At 67.6% G+C, this 25410-nt stretch overlaps 1 protein-coding gene across 2 annotated transcripts; it reads right to left on the reverse strand.

The window, feature by feature from the left end:
- Positions 1 to 851: 851 nt before the first annotated feature.
- LOC118719605 (phospholysine phosphohistidine inorganic pyrophosphate phosphatase) lies at positions 852 to 24537 on the reverse strand. Of its 2 annotated transcripts, XM_036439352.2 has the most exons (7): positions 24344 to 24529; positions 14880 to 15067; positions 14580 to 14733; positions 13579 to 13642; positions 12777 to 12869; positions 8861 to 8952; positions 852 to 1602 (listed from the first exon to the last, which is right to left on the reverse strand). In XM_036439352.2, exons 1-7 carry the CDS (start codon positions 24466 to 24468, stop codon positions 1506 to 1508), a joined length of 813 nt encoding a protein of 270 aa, XP_036295245.1. In that variant the 5' UTR covers positions 24469 to 24529; the 3' UTR covers positions 852 to 1505. The 2 variants fall into 2 exon arrangements, with proteins under 2 accessions (XP_036295245.1, XP_036295246.1); XM_036439353.2 differs by lacking the exon at positions 8861 to 8952 and having other exon boundaries at positions 24344 to 24537.
- Positions 24538 to 25410: the final 873 nt, after the last annotated feature.

Below are 25410 nucleotides of genomic sequence, written 5' to 3' on the forward strand. Positions count from 1 at the left end.
CCCCAGCTGCTCCCCATCCCCATGGGCCATGCTGCCTTGCACTAGAGCCCTCTAGTCTCAGGAATTCGCTTGTTACTTTTACTGTGTAAATAAAGCTTCCTGGTTTAATGGCCACCGCAGAGCTGTCCGGCTGGTTTCTGTTGGGCGTGGCTAACGGGCGGCCCCAGGGGCGGGGCAGGGCCTGGACCCGTCACCGGAGCCTCGGGGTCCGTCTGTGAGGTGCGGAGGCTGGATGCGGGGCTGGGGCTGCGCGAGGGCCCAGGGGGAGATGTGGCCAGGGCCATGGCTGAGGCCCAGGCCGTGTGCGTGTGCGTGTGCGGGATAGAGAGGCGGAGGGCTCAGCTCCTCACCCCACTGGGAGCCAGGACGCCCACGGCAGTCGTGGAGACACCCCGTCTGTGACCTCCAAGTCCAGATGTGGGGGCCCGCCTTTCAGAGCCCCCGAGAGCATCGATCGGCCCCGGTGCCAAGAGCCAGGCCCCGGGGTGGATCCTGCGTCACCGTGCTGCCGACGGCCGGCCCGGCCCAGAGCCCTGCGGCCACCTGCCACCGGGTCGCCAAGGAGTTGGCCCCGGAGGACGGTGGCTCACCGCCCTGCTGGGCGCCCAGCGGGGCCGAGGGGCTCGGGCACTGTGCTGCCCTCCAGGTCGGGGCGTGGCTGACTCCCCGTGGAGAGCTCGCCTCACTGCACAGCCCACAGGCCTGTGCCTAGGACACGGAGGTCCTGGGGGGGCCTCGGTTTCCCTATCTGTGAATGAAAGGGCTGGGCAGGGGAGGAGTCCCAGGGCCGGCCCTCAGCTGTTTGTGATTCAAGCCCCCGCCCCCCTCTGCCCAGGCAGCCGAAGCCCAGGTCGCCACAGGCTGGGGTTTATTTCTGGGTAGTGTCCTGCACACAGTGGGCGCTGTGGCTCCAGGAAGCGCCTCTGCCCGCAGCCCGCCCAGCGTTCACGTTAAGGCCACTCAGTCCTGTGGGGGGAGGGGGTGGTGTTGGGCCGGGCGGTGCCCGGAGGTGGCTTGGTTGGGGCTGCACTGGCCAAGGGAAGGCCGTGCCCTCCAGGCTCCGAGGTGAAAGGCCAGGAAGGTGGGTGACGAGGCCGGGACCTGCCTGGGCCCACGTGGAGGAGCATCCACAGCACCGGTGCCCAGAGAGCATGTGCACGCGGTGCCCGTGTCCGGTGCCCGGAGAGCATGTGCACGCGGTGCCTGTGTTCCTGGTGCCCGGAGAGCATGTGCACGCGGTGCCTGTGTTCCCGGTGCCCAGAGAGCACTGCACTCGGTGCCTGTGTTCCCGGTGCCCGGAGAGCACTGCACGCGGTGCCTGTGTTCCCGGTGCCTGTGTTCCGGTCCCGGCCCACCCAGGGTTTCTTCTCAGGAGGCCTAGCCCACTGCCCTGCTCCACCGGCCGCGGGCAGGGAGAGGCCACCGGGAGGGAGGGGAAGGGCCCCTCGCCGGCCTTTGGAGGGGAGGGCAGAGCCGGGGGCGGGGGCGGGGCCTTCCCAGAGCCGTCACTGGTCCGCGTGCTGCAGCAGCAGGTCCACGGCCTCCGCCAGGTTGTCCACGTACCCGTCAGCCTTCACCTCAGGGTGGTGCTCGTCGCTGGGCCTGGGGAGGGGCAGGGGCCGTCCGTCAGGCCACGTGGGGCCCAGGTGGCGGTGCCCCAGAGGCCAGGGCTCATAGCAGAACAGAACCTCCCCCTGAAAACACCCCGGCCCCATTCATCACCACGCCCCCGGCACCTGCCCCAGGACCCCCTCCCCGGCCCCTCCAGGGCCCTCAGGCCAGCTTTACTGTCCCCAAAGGAACTCAGCCCCCAGGGGGCACCTTGTGGCCCTGGCCAGTTTGGCTCAGTGGATAGAGCCTGGGTCTGCAGACTGAAGGGGCCCGGGTTCGATTCCGGTCAGGGCACAGTCCCAGGAGGCAGGCTCAATCCCGAGTAGGGGATGTGCAGGAGGCAGCAGATCCATGATTCTCTCTCATCATTGATGTTTCTCTTTCCCTCCCTTCCTCTTTCTGAAATCAATAAAAATGTGTTTTTTGTTGTTGTTTTTTAAAGGCACATTGTGATGAGACTCTGGCCAGCCCCCTCTGTGCACGGTACTAGCCCATCAGCATACGTGGCTCATCGTGTTTAATTACGTGTCATTTAAACCCGAGGATCCAGTAAAAGGATTGTGTTTGCCAGCACAGGAAATCGTGGGCTTTCTGTCTTCATTGCAGGAGGCTGCTCCGGGCTCGGGGGACCCGTGGGTGGAGCTCCTCGCCTTCCCTGCCCGCCCCGAAGGCCCAAAGCCCCCTCCATGCTGGTCTGTGGCCCGTGGGCCTCCATCCCGCACACGAGGGGGCTGGACCCCGAAACCCAGCAGTGGTGCGCCCTGCAGTGGGCGCAGAGCAGGGGGGCCTGTGTGGCCTGGGGGTGGGTGGGCCACACGCTGCCCCCCAGGACGAGGGTCAGCCACGCCTGGCCCATGTGTGCGCACAGCCCTGGGGCGGGCATCCGACACATCCACGCCAGATGAGGACACGGACAGGAACAGGAACACGGACAGACACGGACAGGGGGCTGGCACCTGCCTGGTCAGGGCAGGGCGTGTGGAGCCTGGGCTCATCTTAGCGGCCCTTCCCTCGGTGCATGGGACACGGTCTCCACCTGGAGCCCCGTGTGCTGTGGCTTCGGCCGGGCCCAGAGGCCCGAGGCGGGCACCCTCCCGCTGCAGCTCCAGGGCGGGGCGGCCGAGGTGCTGGCCGTGCAGTGAGCCAGGCGTGGTGTTGGTGGAAAACCCACGAGATGAGGGAGGCACCGTCACACGGACCCCCACGAGGTGCTGAGAGCCACGTGGCCACCCCCCGCCTCCCGGTCTGGGCCTCCCGGCGGCCAGGGCCCAGGCCAGGCCTGACGAGGAGGGACTTCCCGTCGACGCGGCCCGCCCACCGCTCTGCCGGAGGGAGGAACCGGCCTGTTCACCGCAGGTTCCAGCCGGTGGCGCCCTGTCAGCCAGAACCGACCGCAGCGCCAGCTGCTTCCTGCACGGGCACCTGGGCGGGGCGGGCACAGGCGGCGGCCAAAACTGTGGGTGTGCCACGTGCCGCCCACGGTGTGCGGCGTCCCCGGAGACCCTCACCCTGACAGAGGCTCTCTGAGTCCCCGCCCGCTGCAGCCTGCCCCTGCCTCTGCCCCGTTCACAGGCGGGAGGCCCAGGCGGGTGCCGGGCACAGCGACTCCACAAGCAGAAGCTGGGAAGGTCCAGCACGCCCCAGCGATCAGGAGCGGCAGCGCCCCTCGGATGGGCTGGCGGCCTCTGGGTGCCCCCTTCCCCTGTGGTCCCCCTCATCCGTCACCCACTGGTTCCTGCTGCCCGCCCCAGAGCACAGCTGCCCCTCCCCAGAAGCCCGTCCTGGCACATAACCCCCACCTCCCCCCAGGGCGTGCCCGCCCTGAGCCCCGTCCCTCTACCGCGCCGTCTGCTTAGCTGTGCCCCCCAGGGGGGGTGATCCTGAGGTCTGGGGGCGTGCGTGGCCTTCCTGCCACGTGGCCTGGCGGAGGGGCCTCACCATCGTGACGTGGGACACGGCCACGCCAAGCCCGGTTCCCTCAGCCTCGAGGGGAGCAGAGCCTCTGGGCTGCGGGGGAGTCGGGGAGATGGTACGGCGGGCACAGCGTGGCCTAGGAGGGATGGGTGGCGGGTGCTGGGCGAGGGGGGGGAGGGGAGGGGTGGCACCAGTGTCCCACACTGTGTGTGTGTGTGTCTGCCTGAAGGTGCACTTCCTCCCTGAGCCGCAGGGGGCGCTGCCCACGGTGCAGAGGCTGCTGGGGCTCCGCAGAGCGCCCTGAAGCCAGGAAGGCCCCTCAGAGGGGAGCGCTGGGAGAGGATCCTGCTTCCTGCGGGGAGAGGGCCCTCGGGCCGCCTGGGCCTCCGATCGTGGAGCACGGCGCTGCCGGCCCTCCCTGAGCCGCTGTGGGACCTGCTCTGCGTGGGTGAGGATGCAGGCCTGGCAGGGGCTGCCCCCGGGACCCCCCTGGGCCCCGACCAGGTGGGTGGGTGCTGGGTCTCCTGCAGGATGGCCCCGCCCTCAGCCGAGCGTCACTGGGGCCTCCCATGGGACAGGCCGCTGTTCGGATGAGGCCCCGGAGCGTGGGCCTGGGCTGCCACGTCACACCCGGGCCAGCAGGAGGCCTCTCGGCTCCGATGGCGCATCCTGAGCGCGAGGAAGACCCTGGCTGTCCTCACAGCCCTCGCTGCCAGCGCGGGCCCGCCCCCATGGGGAGGGGCACGTACACACAGGACAACTCACCAAGCCAGGCCGTGTGAGCCCTACAGGCAGGCCCGGCCGCGGGCTCAGTGCTGAGCATCCACCCAGGAACCAGGGGGTCGGTTCAGTTCCCAGTCAGGGCTCCATCCCCAGTGGGGGGCGGGCAGGAGGAGCTGGTCCCTGATTCTCTCTTCAGGGATGTTTCTCTGTCTTTCTCTTCCCTCCCCCACCCTTCCATCTCTGACATCAACAGAAGTAGATTTTTAAATCTCACAGGCCAATGAGGGACTCCGACAGGGACCCGTCTGGACGTCCCAGCATTCCCCGTGGGCGGGCGCCACGGCTCCCTGGCAGCCAGGGGCACCTCCCTGCCCAGGCCTCAGCCCTGGCTCGCTCTGCAGCCCCAGCCCCGAGGTGCTCGCCTACCCTCACCCCCCCATTTCCTCTGCCCTGGGGGGCGGGGGGGGGGGAGAACACCGTGATTGGAGGAGTGAGCCCTGTGCAGTGATTTGGAAAGAATGACGGTGCGCGGCCAGGATGGCGGAGAGCTTTCCTGAAAGGCCTTGGCCTGGAAACATTAAGTCAAACAACCGGCATTGGCAGCGCGGCTCCCGGCACAGCCAGCCCGGCGGCCAGCACACCGTGGGCCTGGGATAACGCCGCCTTCATGCCGAGCCGGAGCACTGCCAGGGGCTGCGGACCAGGGGGCGTGGCTCAGTGGTTGAGCGTTGACCTATGAACTAGGAGGTCAGGGTTCAATTCCCTGCCAGGGCACAGGCTGTCTCAGCACCGTGGCCACCCTGGGTGCAGCGAGCGCTCCCTGTAACCTCTCCCCCGCAGCCAGGAGACTCACTCACACCGACGGCCCCCCCCCCCCCCACGTCTGTCTTTGCGCAAAAACCCACGAGGGACCATCCCGGCTGAATAAACGTGGCAGGATGAGCTGGAGCCCTGCCCTGGCTGGTGTGGCTCAGTGGATGGAGCATCAGCCTGCAGACTTGAAGGATCGGGTTCGATTCTGGTCAAGGGCATGCACCTGAGTTGCAGGCTGTGTGGGAAGCAGCCAATCGATGTGTCTCTCTCACATGGATGCTTCTTTCTCCCCCCTCCCCTCTCTCCTTTCCACTCTCTCTGAAAAGGAACAGTATCTCCACTAGCTCCCCCCTCCCCGCCCAGTGCGGTGTCCTCGCCACTCCCCTCTTCCCGTCTCTCCGCTCTGCTCTCCGGGGCACAGACTGCGCGGCCTGACCTGCGGGCACCCCTCTTCCAGCTGGGGGCGTGATCCCCCTCGCCGAGGTGGGGCTGTGGCAGGGCCGCCCGTGCCGGCTGGGGGAAACGCGGAGGGAGGCGGCAGCTGCGTCTTTATTTATAATCCCGGCGCCCAGGCCCCGAGAGGTCGGGAGAAGAATGAGGCCGGGACGTTTTCCCAAACATCCTCCAGGCTCTGGCAGGAGCGGCCCCGGGGCGGAGAGCGGCTGTGTCCGTCAGAGGCGCTGCCAGGCCCCGCGCGGCGGCAGAGGAAACGCGGAACACGTGCGGGACCAGGGCCCCCCAGCCACACGTCCCATGTTCGCCGGCGTGGGAGCGGGCAGCGCGGTGAGTGCCGGCCGGCCCGGGACGCCCTCCCTCGGACCCGGGACAGTGGGCACGGCCGGGGCAGGGGAGGGAACGGGCGGCCCTGCAGGGGCATCAGGGCAGGGAGTTTGGCTGTGCCTCCCGCTCCATACGCTTTTGTCATTGTCTGTCGTCAGTACTGGCTTCAGGCTGAGTCTGTGGAGCCCGGGCCCCCGAATCCCCTGGCCATCCGGTCGCCAAGCGCCCTCCCCCCGGGAGGGAGGGGCAGCGTCAGAGGCCCGGGCGGCCTCACCCCCAGCCCGGAGGCCGGAGGCCGGAATGGAGGGTACGCGGTGATGGCGAGTTCCCGTGAATGTTAATTAGGCGCCTAATGAGCGGTGCCCGCCGAGCTGTGGGTCAGACCAGGTTTGTGTGTAATCACCCTAACGGGCATATGGATCGCAATTACGCTCCAATTAAACCCCAGAGTATCGCATGTTAATCAGCCGGGCCTCCTCCCGCTCCGGCCGCTCCTGCGGCTCCGGGCACCAGCGGGCGGGCGAAGGCACACGGTCTCGTGGTTCAGAGGACGAGGCCGCGCATCCCCCCGCGCCCGCCCGCCCGCGCTGCCCGTGAGGAGCCCTGGGCCCTCATCGCCTCTGACCCCGCCCCCAGCAGCCCCGCGTCTCTCCTGTCTCCGGCGGGAGGTGGTGAATATTAACCCCCTCCGCGTGGGGCCCGCGGGGCGGGGCAGAGGGTGCTGGGAACCCCGATGGCTGCAGGAGGGCTGCGGCCGCAGAGGGTCCGAGAGGAACTGAGAGGCAGCCCAGAGGGGCTGGGGGAGGCGGGAGGTGCCGGAGGTGGGGGGCTGCTTGCTGAGAGGAGAGGCGTCTCCGAGCAGAGGGAGTGGGAGCCCCCGCCAAGGGCGGCTCAGTGAGGCTGGGAGGCCGTCCACCTGCCTCAGTCCCGCAGAGCGACGCCCTCGGCACCAGGCCGGCACCCGGTGTCCCCACGCCTCACTGGCCGCACCACGCGAGGTGGCGGCGGGGGTGGGGGGGCGGTGAGCCTGGGAGGCTGGACCACCGGCCCTCAGCGGCGGGACGACAGGGCCAGGCCGGCCTGGCTGGGACCTGGCCGGGGCGCCCTCTAGTGGCCCCAGCAGAGAGCGGGGTGGGTAAGGCCCCTAAGGTCCAGGGAGAGGAAGGAGGCGAGGGGCAGGACTGCCGGGCAGGGAGGGGACGGGGTGGAGGAGCACTGGGGAAACCCTGCTCTCCTGAGGTTGTAAGTTGGGGGGCGGGGGCTCAGGGAATCACCAGGCCGAGCGAACAGCAATGGCTGACGGTCAGCCCTGCCCCAGAGGTTCCGGTCTCTGCGCACGCTCACAAACGCGGGGAGCGGCCCCTCTTGGGGGGGGGGGGGGGCGGTAAGGATGGGGGCAGAGGCAGTGCCAGCCTCAGCGCGACCCGGGGTCTGCCCCGGGCTCGGCCCCGCTGGCTGCTTCCCTGGGCAGTTACCGGGGTCACAGGTCACGCCTGTGCTTCTCAGCTCGTGTCGCCGGCCGCGGCCTCGGCTTCTGGGACGTCCCGGCCGCGCTGGCCTCTCGGTCACATGCCCGTCACCGAGCCAGCCGCTCCCTGTGCCCCCGCCCGGCCTTGGCCTGGTGTGTGCCCGCAGCCCTGCCCCTGGAGCCAACAGCCCCGATCTCAGAGGCCCCCCCGGCGGCCTGACGCCCTCGGGGCCTCGGCAGAGCCCAGCGGCCAGGCCGGGCGGTGAGGCCGTCCGCGGTGCACTCGGCGAGCGAGGCGTCCCTCACCCCTCCGCCCGCTGTGGCCGGTGCTGCTCGGCCCAGCTGCTCCCACAGCAGGCGGAGGAGCGGCTGCAGAGCTGTGACCTCCGGGCCGCACTGGCACCTCCCCCCTCGGCCCTGCGGTGGAGTCAGTGACCGACCAGGGGTGTCTGGGCTGCACCCCGCTCAGGCCCCAGGTGCCCTCCTTGGGTGTGCGTGTATGTGTGTGTGTGCGTGTGTGTGTATGAGTGTGAGCGCGTGTATGTATGTGTGTATGAGTGTGTGTGTATGAGTATGTGAGCGTGTGTATGTGTATGTGTGTGCGTGTGTATGTGTGTCTGTGTGCGCGTGTATGTATGAGTGTGTGTATGTGTGTGCGTACGAGTGTGTGTATGAGTATGTGAGTGTGTGTATGTGTGTGCGTGTATGAGTGAGCGCGTGTATGTATGTACGAGTGTGTGTGTGTGTGTGTGCGTGTGTGTGTATGAGTGTGAGCGTGTGTATGTATGTATGAGTGTGTGTATGTGTGTGCGTATGAGTGTGTGAGTATGTGAGCGTGTGTATGTATGAGTGAGCGCGTGTATGTATGTGCGTATGAGTATGTGTGTATGTGTGTGCGTACATGAGTGTGTGTATGAGTGTGTGTATGTGAGCGTGTGTATGTGTATGTGTGTCTGTGTGCGCGTGTATGTATGACTGTGTGTATGTGTGCGTGTGTCTGTATGAGTGTGTATGTGTATGTGTGTGCGTGTATAAGTGTGTGTGTCTGTGTGTGTCTGTGTGGGGGAGTAGGGAGGGGGTCTGTGCCGTCTGCGGGCCCCCGGGTCCCTCTGGCCGATGAGCGGCCTGGCCCGGCCGGCTGCCTCACTGAGTGGGGGCGGGGAGATGGGCACCAGGTGACTCGCCTCCCCAGCCGCCCCTGGAAGGAGGTTCCGTTCCTTCCGAGCAGAACCCGGAGCCTCTCACAGGCGGACGTCACGGAACCGGGCAGGGCTGAGCTCGGGCGGCAGCTGTCGGGGCAGCCCGTCAGGAGCCCACTGTGGAGTCTCCCCACCCTCACCTTCCAGCCCGGCGCAAGGCGGCTGGGACCCGGAGCCAGCCCACCGGCCGCCCTGCTGGGTGGAGGCCCCCGTCCCAAAGCCCCGGACGGGCAGGAAGGCAGTGCAGCCGGCCTCGGCCTGGGGCCTGAGACCAGCAGTGCCCACGTGGGAAGGAGCCCTCTATCTGGCGGACAGGAACCCACAGGGGGGCGCGGGGCAGCCGCGGGCTCACCTGAACTTGCCGGTCCGCACCTGCAGCGCCCGCATCCCGCACCGCTGCGCCCCGCCGACGTCACCCACGATGTCGTCGCCGACCATGACGGCCTGCCACGGAAGCCACAGCCACAGAAGCCACGTCAGCGGTGCTGGGCCTCAGCTGACATCACCAACCACGGGATCTGACGGCTAAGACCACCACAGCCTGGCTGCATGGCTCAGGGCTGAGTGTCCACCTGGGAGCCAGGAGGCCAGGGCTCCATTCGGTCAGGGCCCAGGCCCGGGGTGCGGGCTCCGTCCCCAGTGGGGGGCGTGCGGGAGGCAGCCGAGCCGTGATTCCCTCTCATTATTGATCTCTCCCTCCCTCTCTGAAACCAATTTAAAAAAAGAAGTCCTCCCCCTCACAGGGACACCTGGGCCGGGCCAGCAGGGAGGACTCTGGTGGAGGAGCCGCAGCTGGGCTTCTGCCTGATGGTCCCACGCCCAGGCCTGCAGGGTGCGGAGCCTGCTGGGTGAGGGACCTGCGGGGTGGGGGCCGGGGCCTGTGGGTGTGGGGCCTGGGGGGTGAGGGACCTGCGAGGTGTGGGGTGTGAGCCTGTGGGTGTGGGGCCTGGGGGGTGAGGGACCTGCGGGGTGTGGAGTGGGGCCTGCGGGGTGGGGGTGGGGGGTGCGGAGTGTGGGGTGGGGGCCTGCCGAGCGTGGGCCCGTGTGGTGTGGGGTGGGGGCCTGCAGGTGTGGGGCCTGGGGGGGTGAGGGACCTGTGGGGTGTGTAGTGGGGGCCTGCGGGATGGGGGGTGCAGGGTGTGGGGTGTGGGCCTGCGGGGTGGGGGCCTGCCGAGCGTGGGCCTGTGGGGTGTGGGGCCTGGGGGGTGAGGGACCTGCGGGGTGTGGAGTGGGGCCTGCGGGGTGGGGGCCTGCCGAGCGTGGGCCTGTGGGGTGTGGGGTGTGGGGTGTGGGGTGCGGGGTGGGGGCCTGCCGGTGCCGGCCGTGGTGCTGGCTGACAGCAATGTGCAGCGCGGGCAGCGATGCCCGTCTGGCCGGCCTGCCGCCGAGCAGCGGGTCCCTGGGGACGCACAGCGCGCGGCGGTGAAGGGCAATGATCGCGCGTGCGGAGCAGCAATTACTGCCCGACGGCTGGGGATTAGGAAATCGTTGGTGAGGAGATGGGGGTCAGGAGGTGTGCTGTCGGGGGAAATAAGCCGGCTGTCAGCGCCGCCTCCGCCTCAGCCTGGGAGGGGGGCCGGGCCGGTGCGGGCGGCGGGCCACGGCCCAGCAGCCGTTCGGATTTGGGCTCAGAGAGCAGGTTCCCCCCTTCCTGAGCGTGGGCCCCCGCGGCCTCGGCCCTGCTGTGCGGCTGGCGGCCTGCTGGTGCTGATGGGCTGCCGGGAACCCCCTGAACCCACGCACACAGGCCTGGCTCCCGGGAGGAGCCCCGGTCACCCCGTCACCCCCACACCGGCGGCCTCAGTGCGAGGAGAGCCGGCACAGCGGCGCGGGGCCGCCATGACGAGGGGGACAGCCTGCGGGGGCCGTGCCTGCAGCGGGGAGGTGGGAACGAGCAGCGGAAAGACGATGCTCCTAAGCGCCTCTCCCTCCTCCACCCGGAGGCGCTGGTGGCCGCGGCCTGAGAACCGGGGACAGGACCCCAGGGACTCCGTGCTGGACTCTGTGGGCCCCCACGGTGGGCGTCCCCCGGGCGTTCTGCTGGCGATGCCTGGAGACACTGCGGGCCACAGCGGGGCATCCTACGGGGCCAGACCCCGCGCCCGGGAGCCCCCGGCCCCGTGCCCAGCGCCCTCAGGCGGAGAGGCAGGTGCCCGGGGCCAGGGAAGAGCTCCCCGCAGACACACTGACACCCCTGTGCTCGCACCCGGTCAGGGGACCGGCGTGCTCTCCTCTGGGGGAGAGGTTACAGGATCCACTCGGCGCTCTGAGGAGTAAGAAGCCGCAGGACACGGCCATTATCGGGGTGTCCTCCGTGAGCTCACCGACTCTGGTCACAACAGAGAAGCAGCAGAGAGGCCGGAGGGACGGAGGACAGGGCTGAAGGTGGCTCAGGCTCCGGCCTCGGGGGCTGCTGGCACCCACAAAGGGACCTGGGATGGCCCCCCCAGAGCAGTCATTGCAAAGCTGAGCCGGCTCTGACCCGGCTTCGAGGGCCCGCCACCAACACCCAGAGCACAGAGGGCGGAGGGCACCCGAGGGCACGGGCACACCAGCTTCTCCCACACCCTCCGGAGGGGAACAGGGAGGCGCGGGGCTGGGAAGGGACGGATGGAAAAGCACCAGCCTGGGCCAGTGCGGTTCAGTGGATAGAGCGCCCTGCCTGGGCCTGTGGACTGAAGGGTCCTGGGTTCCATGCCAGTCAGGGGCACGTATCCCCATGGCAGGGTGCGTGCGGGAGGCACCCACGGATGTGCCTCTTTCCCATCGACGTTTCCCTCTGTCTCCCCCCCCCCCTCCACTCTTTAAAAATCAATGAAAAAATATCCTCCGGGAGGATTAGGGGGAAAAAAGAATCACCTGCCCCATCGCAGTGCAAGGGCCTCCTGTGACCCCGGATTCAAACACCTGAGGCAGCACAGCCCTGAGCGGCTGGGACCCAGGGCGATGGGCGGCGGGGAGGCTGGGTGCCCGTGGCATCTGGGCGCGGCACGGGCGTCACCTGTGCTTCCGTAAGGAGCGCCCCGCCCTGTGGAGACTCGGAGGCACTGCAGCTGACGCGGCACCGTTTCCGGGACTCGGTTCAGAGGATGTTGGGGGGGGGGGGGCAGATGAACCCCGAGGCGGCTTTCCGGAACGGGCTCTGGCCGCCGGACGCAGGGCAAGCGGACCCACAGGACCCGCGACCAGGGGAAGGGCTGTCACTCGTGAGATACGACCAGCACGGCGAGCTGCGTGCGTGGGAGCAAATAGGCAAGGGAAGAAGGGAGAGCTCGTCCTCACGGTAAAGCCCGTCAGGGGCTGAGCATCGACCTATGAGCCAGGAGGTCAGGGTTCGATTCCTGGTCGGGGCACAGGCCCGGGTTGTGGGCTCCATCCCCAGTGGGGGGCGTGCAGGAGGCAGCCGATCCGTGATTCTCTCTCACTACTGATGTTTCTCTCTCTCTCCTTCCCCCTTCCTCTCTTTAAAAATCCATTAGCACATTTTTTAAAGCTGTGGGTGGGGCGGCTGACAGCGGCCCCAGAGGTCTGGGTTAACTGCCGTCGTGCGTCATGATCGCTGTGACGGCCGTGTGACACAGCACGGGAGCTGGCTCAGGGCACAGGACATTCCTCGCGAATGTGACATGGTTTCCCAACGGACGTGAGAAACAGTTCTGAAAGGGGCTCTGTGAGTCGGTCATCACGGGAGCTCAGTGATGGGACACGGGGTTCGTGACGCACCGACAGCTGAAACGATTCTCGGTGGAAGTTAAACAGGTTTAAGAGGCGAAAGCCACACCCAGGGAAGGCAGGACCTCGTTTGGATTTGATGGAAAAACACATCGACACCAGAGCGCGTTTCTGAGGCGGTCAGGAGCCCTACGTGCGGACTGGAGTCACGAAAAGGCGGATGGCTGCCGGCCGGCGTGGCTCAGTGGGGAGCGCGGCCCAGGAACCAGGAGGTTCAGGCCCGGGTTGTGGGCTCGGTCCCCAGTGTGGGCCGTGCAGGAGGCAGCCGGTCCATGATTCTCTCTCATCCATCATGGATGTGTCTCCCTCTCCCTCTCCCTTCCTCTCTGACGTTAATAAAAAATATATTTAACAAACAAACAATAAACAAACACTCGGCGGACTTCCTTTGCTGCCTCTTCCCGTTCCCAGCGGAGTCAGCTCTCGTGGGGCGGGGTCCGCGTGGGGCTGCCCGGCCCGCGGCCCACGAGGCTGCCTGAGCCCAGCCCCGCGGCTGGCGAGGTCCCTCCCGGCACCCGCTCCCCAAGGCGACCTACCTGGTGGGCCTCCACGCCCAGCTCCCGCAGCGCCGACCGGAAGAACTCGGGCGAGGGCTTGCCCACCACCTGGGCCTGGATGCCGCAGGCGTACTGCGGAGAGAGGGCGCGTGGGCGTGGGCGTGGGCGTGGGCAGGCCGGACGGCGGGGAGGGCCCCTCCGGGAACCGGGGAGACGGCCCTGTGGGCCAAGGGTCTCGGGGGCAGGACATGTGAGTCCCAGACACGTGACAGACACGAGTGGATGGCGCACGTCGGGCGGCCTGGGACGCCCCGAGCCTGGGGGAGGCGGCCATCTTGGGCATCCCATGGGCACCTGACCGGGTTCTCACCTGTATTCCTGCTCCCCCCCCCCCCCGTGCCCGCCCTGCTGTCACGGCTCCCCCACGTCCCGTCTGTCCCTCCCCCACGTCCCGTCTGTCCCTCCCCCACGGACAGCAGGGCCAGCGTCCGGTGCGGGCGGCGGTGAGGGGAGCTGGCCGGGGCGGGAGGCTAGGCCGGGCCAGCGGGCCAGGCGTTGGGCGGAGGATGCTGGGAGCCCTGCCTGGGCCTGGCCTTCAAAGGGGGGGGTACAGGGCGGGGCGGTCAGGCTGCAGGTGCCCAGGGTGGGGAGTGAGGATGGTCCCACGGATAGTGCCCAGGAGGAGGCGCAGTGGGCACGCTGGGAGGGCCAGGGTCAGCACCGGGCATGGAGAGAGGGCAGGAGCGCTCTGCAACGCAGGGGAGCCCAGCATGAAGCCCCAACTAGGGGGCCACTGACGCCTCCTCCAGAAAGTCTGGAGGGCGAGGAGGGCTGGCAGTACCTCGAGCGCCTTCATGTAGCAGCCAACGTCCAGCATCAGGCCCGAGCTCTGCTTGTAGTAGCGCCTGGGAGAGGAGGGGACGGGTGAGCGATGCCCGGCCCGTCCGGAGGGCCTGGGGCGAGGGCCAGGCAGGAGCCCAGCTGAGAGTGGCCGGTGGTCACCACCCCGGCCAGCGGCGCTCGGTCAGAACGGCCCGCTGCCCGCTTTGTGGGGACTCAGCCACGGTGACTGACGGGGACCGAGGGCAGACGGGCCAGCTGCCGACAGCAGGCCCCGGCCCGGGGGAGGACAGCAGGCCCAGAGCAGGTGCGAGCCCCTGATTGCTGATCGTTAACCCCAGCTGCTGGGGAGGGAGAAACGCCCTCAGCTCCGGGGCCGGCCGCCTGCCCCGTGAGCCCGGTCAGAGGCCTGCGGGGTCCGTGTCACCATCCCCCCGTGTCCCCGTCCCCCGTGTCCCCGTGTCCCCGTCCCCCCGTCCCCCCATGTCCCCGTCCCCCCGTCCCTCCGTTCCCCGTCCCTCCGTTCCCTGTCCCCCCGTGTCCCCGTCCCCCGTCCCCCCGTGTCCCTGTCCCTCCGTTCCCCGTCCCTCCGTTCCCCGTCCCTCTGTGTCCCCGTCCCTCCGTGTCCCCGTCCCCCCGTGTCCCCGTCCCTCCGTGTCCCCGTCCCTCCGTGTCCCCGTCCCCCCGTCCCTCCGTGTCCCCGTCCCCCCGTGTCCCCGTCCCTCCGTCCCTCCGTCCCCCCGTCCCTCCGTGTCCCCGTGTCCCCGTCCCTCCGTGTCCCCGTCCCCCCGTGTCCCCGTCCCCCGTGTCCCCGTCCCCCCGTCCCTCCGTGTCCCCAGGCCTCCGTGTCCCCGTCCCTCCGTGTCCCCGTCCCCCGTGTCCCCAGGCCTCCGTGTCCCCAGGCCTCCGTGTCCCCGTCCCTCCGTGTCCCCAGGCCTCCGTGTGCCGCCTCCTCCTCCGCGCGGCTCTGCGAGTCGGACCGGGCGCCTCACGCCCACTTACCCGCTGCCCAGGGAGAGGAGCACGGGGTCCGCCAGCCCCATGAGCACCTGGAAGGCCCGGTTCAGGTTGCGGTAGGAGAAGTGGTCCCCCGCATCCCCGATGACCACGCAGTTGGGGTTGGACGTGTCGATGTGGTCAAACTCCGAGCGGACTTCTGGAAGCGGGGAGGGTCAGGTTCAGAGGCAGCCTGCGCCCCCCTGCGCCCGCCCTGGGCTGCGGCCCGGGGAGAGGGGTGCTGGCCTGGCCCACGGGGAGGAGCGTCTGCCCCCCTCCAGCCGCCCCCCACGGCCCCAGGCCTACCGTCGTGGACCAGCAGGTGTGGCCGGAGGCCGCGCTCCTGGAGGAGGCGGCAGGCGGCGGGCGGCGGGGCGGTCACCTCGGCCTCGGACACGTCGAAGCCCAGGCCGCGCAGCTCACCCACCAGGCGCCCCCGGGACTTCTGCGACTCGTTGGTGCAGAACCGCACCTTCAGCCCCGAGCGCTTCAGCCTGGGGGGCGGGAGGAGCAGTGAGGAGGAGGAGCTTCAGCCTGGGGGGCGGGAGGAGCAGTGAGGAGGAGGAGGAGCACTTCAGCCTGGGGGGCGGGAGGAGCAGTGAGGAGGAGGAGGAGCTTCAGCCTGGGGGGCGGGAGGAGCAGTGAGGAGGAGGAGGGCTTCAGCCTGGGGGGCGGGAGGAGCAGTGAGGAGGAGGGCTTCAGCCTGGGGGGCGGGAGGAGCAGTGAGGAGGAGGGCTTCAGCCTGGGGGGGACGGGGAGGGGGCGTTACCGCCCGGGCCGGGGTCTGCCCTGGGGAGCACAGGGGCCTCAGCTGAGGCACACCTGCCACTGCCCCGGCCACGGGGTCTCGGTGCAGGCACGCACGGAGGCAGCGTCCCGGCGGAAGCGGGAGGAAGGCAGAGCTGCTGACAGAGCGAGGACGCGGACGGGCGGACGGGCCTTCGTCACGGCCGCGGTCCGCCCGTTCTCAGTATCCGTCTTTCCCAGTCAGAGGGCTGTGCGTGGCCCGCTGTGTGCGTGGTTAATTGCCCTTCATAAAGACAGCTTGGCGTTTTAATTAGGCAGTTAATTATCGGAACTAACAGCATCACCTTGTGCCGCCCTGACCGGGCTGGGCCGTGGCTCACACCGTTAGCGGAGGGGCCGGGGGAGGGGGCGCCGGGGCCGTGCCTGCTGACGCCTCGTCCTTCTCAGCAGGGCGAGCCCCTGCTTCAGGGGCTGAGCGTCGACCTATGAACGCGGAGGTCAGGGTTCGATTCCCGGTCAGGGCACAGGCCCGGGTTGTGGGCTCCATCCCCAGTGGAGGGCGTGCAGGAGGCAGCTGATCCGTGATTCTCTCTTGTCATGGATCTTTCTTTCCTGCTCTCCCTCTCCCTTCCTCTCTGAAATTAAAGAGGAGGAGAAGGAGGAGGAGGAGGAGGAGGAGAAGAAGGAAGTGGGTACCTAGAAGCCAGGAAGAGAACTCCGCCCAACCAGGGAACAGCCACTCGCACCCCGCCCCCCGCCCCCCGCGGGTCTGCTGCCTCAGGGCACACGCCGGCCGGGCGGCCTGGACGTGAGAGTCGGAGGTTAGGGAAGCTGGGGCGGCCGGGGGTGACTCCCAGGGACAGGCCGAGCTCTGGGACAGGCCATGTTCTCACCCCTCCCCCGTCGCCCCAAACCTGGGACAAGGGCTCCCTCTGAGACCTCGGCGCTGCCCCTCCCCAGGGCCCGGGGATGCGCCCGCCTTCCTGCGCCGCAGGGTCTGTGAGCTGACCTTCGCCGCAGCCTGGCGGGCGGGCGGGCGGGCCCGCTGAGCGGCAGCAGCGTCGCCGGGCAATTAGGTGCCCACCGAGCGGTCCGTCACCGGCCTCGCCCGTCTGCGGCGTCCATCTGCCGCTGCTCACCCGGAGATGATGGAGCCGCGTCAGTGCGGAGCGGGGCCGGGCGGCCGCGGGGCTGGCTGACCTTGGCCGCTGTGCCGCCCGCTCTCTCCGCTGCCACGGGGCCCGCCCGCGGGGAGCTGGCGGGGCCGGGAGGGGCCAGGAGGGGCGCCTACGGGATCCGCCGGCTGACCCGGCCCCCTCCCCACCGAGGGCCGCGTCCTACTCATCCAGAAGGCCTGGTTCATGCGCCTCCCTCCAGGAAGGCCCCGGGCCCCGCCCCCTGGGCAGCGCCATCGGCCTCTGCGTGGCTCCCAGCCTGTGGTCCTCCCTGCCTCCCGCCACTCAGGGCTCCCTCGGTGTTTCCTGAAGCACCGCCCACTCTGGTGCCCAGGCCCAAGCGCTGGGCGAGCACCAGGGCCGGGCAGCCCCTCGCCAGCCCCTCGCACCAGCCACGGCAGTTCTCCATGTGCACACTCCTCTGTAAGATGGCATGACAACAGCACCCACCTCCCGTCGTGAGGACCCAGGAGGGGCCACTGAGCACTGAGCAGCCACCGCGGGCAGCGGGCAGCGGGCAGGAGCCCACTCTCCCCACTGCCAAGGGGGCCGGGCACAGGGACCGGAGACCAGGCCCACGAGACCCCCCCCCCCTGGAGGAGGACCCACAGGTGCGGGTTCCTGGGGGAGGCGAGCCCCGGCTGGCAGATCACACTCCAGGTCACCAATGAGTGCGGCGCCCAGAGGGGAGGGGCTTCTCGCCATCACGGGCAGCTGCTCTGCCTGCTCTGTCCATGTTCTAATGTCTTTTTTGACGGCAGAGGGAAGGGAGAGGGAGGAACACCTATGACGAGAGAGAATCCCTGACCAGCTGCCTCCTGCCCGCCTCCTCCGGGGTCCAGCCCGCACCCCGGCCGGTGCCCTGCCGGCCGGAGCCATGCTCAGACAAGGCTGGTTTTGTTTATTTTTTAATGTATTTTATTGATTTTTTAACAGAGGGAAAGAGAGAGGGATAGAGAGTTAGAAACATCGATGAGAGAGAATCATCCCCTACTGGGGATGTGCCCTCAACCAAGGTACACGCCCTTGACCGGAATCAAACCTGGGACGTTGCGGTCTGCAGGCCCTATCCACTGAGCCAAACTGGTTTCGGCCAAGGCCTAACCTGTATTTTCACACAGAAAAATACAGTCATCCGCACACACAACGGACACCCCCACATACATGAGACATCCCCCCATACAGGGGACATTCCCGCAGGGGACCCCCCCACACACAGGGGACCCCCACACAGGAGACACCCCACACACAGGGGACCCCCCACAGGGGACCCCCCCACACACAGGGGACCCCCCCACAGGGGACACCCCACACACAGGGGACCCCCCCACAGGGGACCCCCCACAGGGGACACCCCCCCCACACAGGGGACCCACCACAGGGGACACCCCCCCCACAGGGCCCCCCCTACAGGGGCCCCCCCACAGGGGCCCCCCCACAGGGGACCCCCCCACAGGGGACACCCCACAGGGGACCCCCCCAGGGGCCCCCCCACAGGGGACACCCCCCCACAGGGGACCCCCCCATAGGGGACACCCCCACACACAGGGGACGCCCCCCACAGGGGACACCCCACAGGGGACACCCCCCACAGGGGACGCCCCCCACAGGGGACCCCCCACAGGAGCCCCCCCACAGGGGACCCCCCACAGGGGACCCCCCCACAGGAGCCCCCCACAGGGGACCCCCCACAGGGGACACCCCCCCACAGGAGCCCCCCCACAGGAGCCCCCCACAGGGGACCCCCCACAGGGGACCCCCCCCACACACAGGGGACCCCCCACAGGGGACCCCCCACAGGGGACCCCCCCACAGGGGACACCCCCCACACACAGGGGACCCCCCACAGGGGACCCCCACAGGGGACCCCCCCCACACACAGGGGACCCCCCCACAGGGGACCCCCCCACAGGGGACCCCCCCCACACAGGGGACCCCCCACAGGGGACCCCCCACAGGGGACACAGCACACACACAGGGGACCCCCCACAGGGGACCCCCCACACACAGGGGACCCCCCACAGGGGACCCCCCCACACACAGGGGACCCCCCACAGGGGACACCCCCCACACACAGGGGACCCCCCACAGGGGACCCACCCACAGGGGACACCCCCCACAGGGGACCCCCCACAGGGGACACCCCCCCCCACAGGGGACCCCCCCCACAGGGGCCCCCCCACAGGGGACGCCCACGTTGACTCTGGAGGGTCTGGCTCAGCTCCCGAGCGTCCGGACGGCAGCAGCTCAGGGCCAGGGAGCCCGGGCTTTCCCGCCCGGGGCTGGGGCTGGCGCCTGCACGTGCCCTGGGCTCCCGGGGTCCTGAGGCTCAGCCAGGCCGGGTGGTGACAGCACCTGGCCCCTCACCCCCACCCCCCTGGCGGTCCTCCTGGGCCGGGCACTGCAGGCGCACGTGACTGCCGCCCTGGCTCACGGCGGGGCCTGGCTGCCAGGATCTCTGCTGAGCCAGCTGGGCCCCCCTCTCCCTGCAGCACCGCCCCCTCCCGCTGGCTGTGGGCAGAGTGTGGGCAGAGTCCAGAGTCTGGACAGAGCGGAGGGGACCGGCGGTGGTAAGAACACGGCTGAGCCCGGGCCGCCCGCCAGCGGCCTGAGGACAGGGATGAGGTCACACAGACTGGACAGGCCCAGAGCAGGCCTTGGGACACCAAGCTCACCTCCCTGCCCAGTGCTCCCCGCTGACCGGCCGCGCTGACCTGTGAGCCGCTGGGGCAGGTCGGAGACACGCGGAGCCGCAGACCTCAGCACGTTTGTTCACAAACTCCAGCGGGAGGCGGGCAGGGAGCGGACACCTCAGGGGGCCTTGCTGGACACAGACCCCAGGCCCCAGGGGACCCCCTTTCTCTGGGGAGCAGCCCGGCCTGGGGAGTGCACAGCCACCATCCTGCCTCTGGGGGGGTCTTTGAGCCTCAGGTTCCTTCTCTCTTTTTTCTCTTTTTAAAAAAATATGTTTTTATTGATTTCAGAGGGAAAGGGTGATTAGATAGATGATATATAGATAGACAGACATAGATGATAGATAGATATAGATATACAATAGATGATAGACAGATAGATAGATAGATAGATAGATGATAGATAGCGACGTCAACGATGAGAAGGAATCATTGACCAGTGGTCCTGCCCACCGACGTGGAGACCAAACACTCCCCCCGTCACCCCCCTAGAGGCGGGCGGGTTTACCTGTCCTCTCTGTTGTCTCTCTTTCTGAGCAGAAGGGGTTCATACACATCGCTCCCCAGCTTTGTCAAGTGCTACGGGCGCGTGTCACGGGAACCAAAGCCAACAGCAAACGGAGAGCCCGCATCCTAACCTGCTCCCTGTCGCCTCCCGAGGGACACGTGCTGTCCCCCCCTCACCCCCCTTGCACCTCAGCCGTGGACGCCTGCACCAGGTGGGCGGTCTACCGCGCCAGGCGCCCATCCTGCATCCACCGGCACACCCGCCCTCTCACCGCCTGGCCTCGGCACCAACGCTGCAGGTGTGAACCTCAAACACAGCCCGGCTCAGCCGGCCGCGTGGCACAGGGGTTCAGCGTTACCAGGAGGCCAGGGTTCGATTCTCGGTCAGGGCACAGGCCCGCGTTGAGGGCTGGATCCCCAGTGTGGGGGGTGCAGGAGGCAGCCAATCCATGATTCTCTCTCATCACTGTTTCCATCTCTTCCTTCTCCCTCTCTCTAAAAATCAATAAAAACATATTTATAAAAAATAACACTGCTCAAACACCTCTCCTTTATTTGTTTCATTTGGGGGTTCCACCCCGAGTTCATCTGGGAAAAGAGTGTGAACCCCCTGGACTGGGATCTGCGGGGGATCCCGCCGGCTCCTGTGACCTGTGACCCATGAGCTTCAGGGCGGGGCCGTGAGGGGTGATGGGCGCCTCGGGCTCAGGAAAGGGGGGCACCCTGCACTCTGCGCTTCCCAGGGAAAGGGGAGCAGGCCCGGAGGCCCCCGAGGCCCCGCGAGGACATGACTGAGCCGGGACCGGGGTGTGGACGCCGGATGCCGGTATCCACGCTCGGGGGGAGGGGGGGATGTTAGAGGAGGCGGCACCGCAGGGAGATGGGAACACAGCGGGGTGAGCGGCCCGCCCTGGCCGCCCTCCCACCTGAGCCGGCAGGTCACCCCCACGGAGACGCAGCAGGGAGACAGGACAGGACATTCTCCCAACGCCCCCGTCCAAGGTCCGGGCTGAGTCAGGAGGTGCCCGCTGCCTAAACAAACTCACCCCGGCCCGCCCCCACAGCGCAGGCCGCTGGCAGGGGCCGGCCACACGGGGGGAGGGATGGAGCGGGCGAGAGGCTCCGGGCCGCCCAGGGTCCCTGCAGGGCCGCCTCCCGGGACCCTGTAGTGGCCGCTGACGGTGCCGCGTGGCCAGCACCAGGGGAGTGGGGCCTGCGCCTGCCCGGCTCCAGACAGGGCCCCGGGCCGGTTCCTCCTGGCTCAGACCTGCTGGGCGGGGCCTGAGTTCCATGGGGCCCGGCTTCGGGGGCACCCCGGGCTGTGAGGGCCCCCGGAAGGAGGGGAAGGAGGGGCTGCGGCGGGCGGGAGGTGCTGGGGGTTGCTTTATGAGGCCGCCTGGGCCCCGCAGGGCCTGGACCTTCCGGCCGGGCAGGCCTGGCAGTGGTGCTTTAGTGGCCGCCCGCCCGCCCGCCCGCCCGGAGGCAGGAAGCCGGGCCTTTCACATGCAGATGCCGGGGGCGCTTTGTGCTCGGCGACCGGCCCGCTCTGAATGGCTCCCCAATAAAGCGCCTGCGGGGACCCAGGCAGTTACAGATGTCCCAGGACCCGCCCCGCCCCCCGGTCCAGGCAGGAAACCCTGTCCCCAGTGGCTCCAGAGGGACCGCACTGCCAGGAAGGACAAGGGGCAGAGTGCCTCCCGCCCCCCCTTCTGGGCTCTGCTGGTCCAGGTGTAGACTTCAGACCCTGCATCACTGGACCTGTGAGGCCACGCCCCCTGAGTCCCCCCCACACACACCTAGCCCCCGACACCAGCCTTTGGGTGCTCTTTACGGGACCGGCAGTTGGGGGGCTGTGGGACGCAGAGCCCTCAGAGTGAGCAGGCACCTGCAGGGTGGGGTGAAGGAAGGAGGCGGTGTGGCTGGCAGGGAGAGCCGGGCTCTGCCGTCGGGCAGATGTGGGTGAATCCCAGCAGTTACCAATCTCTGAGCCTGGGCCCCACTTCGAAAAGGGGCGCGCCCCCTCGGGGCTGGCTGTGAGGGTGGTGTGTGAGGCCCCGCACCCTCGTGGGCCCGGGCAGGCCTCCCTCACTCCGTGGCGACGGCTGTGGTGGTCGACCGGTTTTAAAGAGCAGAGTGTATTCTCGCCATGGGCTCTGCCCACAAAGGCGGGCCGTTTCAGGAAGTCAGGGCCAGCTGTCACACAGAAAGCCCAGGAAGGGGCTGTGCGGGAGCCGGGTGGAGGCACGGCTCCCCAGGACCCGGGTCCCCCTCCGCCCATCACACTGGTCCTGGGGAGGGGCCTTGTCCCCAGGCGCTTCCTCCAGTTCCCGGACTTCAAAGCCACCGCACATCACATCGAGGCTGCGGAGGGAGGTGCAGAGGGGCCTCAGGGGGGATGGGGGCTGCAGAGGCCCATGCCCAGGGCCATTCACCTAGGCCCATGGTCAGCTAACTGCGGCTCTCGAGCCACCTGCGGCTCTTTGGCCCCTTGAGTGTGGCTCTTCCACAAAATACCACGCGCGGGCGGGCACTTACAGTGCGATTGAAACTTCGTGGCCCATGCGCAGAAGTTGGATTTCGGCTCTCATTGTGCTGTTGATATTGGGCTCTGTTGACTGATGCGTTTGCCAACCACTGGCTAGGCACACAGGGCCTGCTCCGGAAAAGTCCTGGTGGAGTCCTCTCTTGGCTCAGCCACCACAGAAGGAAATAGTCCCCCCGCCTCCCCATTACTGAAACATCCCAGGGAAAACCCGAAGCCGGCCTGTTTTACTGGGGGAAGTTTCCGGAACTACACTCACTCCGCCCCACCCTGGCCTCGGCCCGGGCCCAGGCAGCCCGGCACGGCCACGGCGCCACGGTGGGAGCTGTGGGTGTGTGTGTGGGGGAGTTGGGGGACCAAGGGGACACACAGTGCAGAGTGGCCCTGGTTATGTGGGTTCTGGGGCCTCAGGGCTCCGTTCCTACAGGGTTTCCCTCTCACACTGAAATGCGTTTGAACCTTAACTCCCATCCATCCACTCAATCTTCCACGAGTGCACTGCTCCCTCACCCCAGGCCCTTCGCCCCTGCAGCCTGGGGTGCCTCCTCCCCGCCAGCCCCGCCCCGCCACACTCTGCCCCTCCTCAGCGTCCCTTTCTTCCCGTCGCTATGCCAACCTGGCGACTTGGCCACTCATCTGTGCCGTTTACTGCCCTCCGGCCCTCCGGACACGCGCCCACGAGGCCCTGTCTGCCTCAGTCAGGGCCCCGAGGTCCGGTCCCCCCACAGGCAGCGCGGTGCCCGCTGGCCGCTCCCACAGGTGCCCCCCCTCGTGCCTGTGATGGGGCCAGCCTGAAGCTGACCGTGGGGCAAACGGAGACCGGGACACAGGCCACGCAGGCACTGGCCTGGCCCTCGGACCTGTGCCCGCGGGGCCCAGGGAGGCGCCCGGGTCTCGGGTTCTTTCCTGGGCGTCATGCCCCCCTTTTTGAGTTCCCGGCCCCTCCAGCACCTCCGGCCTCGCTCGCCATGAGGACACAGCCACCGCCTACAGGTGGGCAAACTGAGTCCCACCAGCGCAGACCCAGGTGGGAGGCCACGTCCTGTGCAATCAGCCCTGGCCGGCTGCCCGTCGCCATCGTGGCGCACGGCCTGCGATGCCCTGGCCGTGACAAAGCCCAGGCCCAGTGTGCCCCCGCGGTCCCGGCATGTCCTCCATGTGCTGACCCCTCCTACTGTCTAACAGATGATCACACAGTCCAACTGCCTAGCTGTATGGCTCAGTGGTTAGGCATAGACTTTTTTTTTTTTTTTTAAATATATTTGTATTGATTTCAGAGAGAAAGGGAGAGAGAAACATTAATGATAAGAATCACTGATTGGCCCCACACGGGGGATCACTCTGGGAATCTGTGCCTGCAACCCAGGCAGGTGCCCTGACCGGGAATCAACCGCGATCTTGTTCATAGGTCCACACTCAGCCCACTGAGCCATATGGCTGGGCAAGCATGGACTTTTGAACCAGAAGGTCAGGGTTCAATTCCCGGTCAGGGCACATGCCCAGGTTGTGGGTTCGATCCCCAGTAGTGGGCGTGCAGGAGGTGTCCGATCCATGATTCTCTCTCATTGATGTTTCTCTCTCTCTCTCTCTCTCTCTCTCTCTCTCTCTCTCTCTCTCTCTCTCTGAAACCAATAAAAATGTTTAAAAAAAAAAATACAGTCCCACTGAATTACAATGCCAGTCACACGTAATTCAAAGTTTCCTGGTAACGGCCTTAACACAAGTCAAAAGAAACAGATGGAATCAACTTGATAGGTTTTATTTAAACCTAGCATATTCCTTTGATTATCATATCAACATGCAATCAATAGGAACTGTATGACCCGCGTGGATATTCAGATGATTATCATATCAACATGCAATCAATACGAACTATAGGCCCCGCGTGGATTTGACACGGACGGCGCATCCCCAGCAGACCCGCCACCTGCCCAGCGCTCCCCCGGGGCGCAGGCTCCTCCCGCGCCGGTTCTAGGGCTCCGGGCGGGGCGGGGCCAAAGCACCTGCCCCGCCCCGGGCCCCGCCCCCGCGGCGATCAGAGCGGCGGAGGGGCCGGACCGGGCTGAGCGGTGGCCCGGCCCCAGGCGGCCCGCGCGGCGCACTCACCTCGCCACCGCGTCCACGGAGCCGGCGATCGGCCTGCCGCCGCCCTCGCCGCTGTCGTACAGGACGCCCGAGATGTCGAGCAGCACCCCGCGCACGCCGGCCAGCCGGTCTCCCCCCGCGGCCATCGCGCCCGCCGCGCAACCCCGACTGCGTGTCCCGGCCCGACAGCTCGTCCCAGCCCCGGCTGCAGACTGCGGCTGCGCCGCCGCGCAGGGGCGCCTGGGAACTGTAGTTCCGCGGGGCTGGGCCGGGGCGGGTCCCCAGGGGAGGAGGCGGGCTCTGCCTTTGGCCTTGGGGGTCACGTGCTCCCAAATGGGCGTCCTCTCCGCAAACCCCGGGGTAAAAGTCAGACCATGAGGAATGCTCGCAGGAGACAGACACCTGCAGAGGCAGCCAGAGTGAGAGCACCGCAGGCCCCGGGCTGCGTGGCGGGAGCGGGAGCCTTAGAGCCGGACCGTGGACCACACAGCCCCGCATCTGCCCAGCGCGGCCCAGGCAGGGATGCTGAAGAGGATGGCGGCTGTGAGCCTCCACGCCAGAACCAGCCGGAAGAACAGTGTGAGGGCGGGATGGTCCCAGGAGTGATAACATGGCTGCTGAAAGAAAGACCGTGCCATCCAAAAAGGAAGAACGGGGCCCTGGCTGGTGTGGCTCAGTGGATGGAGCATTGGTCTGCGAACTGAAAGATCCCGGGTTTGATTCCAGTCAAGGGCACAGGTCCAGGTTGTAGGCTTGATCCCCAGTGGAGGATTTGCAGGAAGCAGCCGATCCATGATTCTCTCATAGATGTTTCTGTCTCTCTCCCTCTTCCTTCCTCTCTGAAATCAATAAAAACATATTGAAGCCCTAACCGGTTTGAAGGGCCCCCGGTGCGATTCCAGTCAAGGGCATGTACCTTGGCTGAAACCGGTTTGGCTCAGTGGATAGAGTGTCGTCCTGCGGACTGAAGGGTCCCAGATTTGATTCCGGTCAAGGGCATGTACCTTGGTTGTGGGCACATCCCCAGTAGGGGTTGTGCAGGAGGCAGCTGATTGATGTTTCTCTCTCTCATCAATGTTTCTAACTCT

Source organism: Pipistrellus kuhlii, unplaced genomic scaffold (assembly GCF_014108245.1).
Source record: "Pipistrellus kuhlii isolate mPipKuh1 unplaced genomic scaffold, mPipKuh1.p scaffold_m20_p_15, whole genome shotgun sequence".
Lineage (NCBI taxonomy): Eukaryota > Metazoa > Chordata > Mammalia > Chiroptera > Vespertilionidae > Pipistrellus > Pipistrellus kuhlii.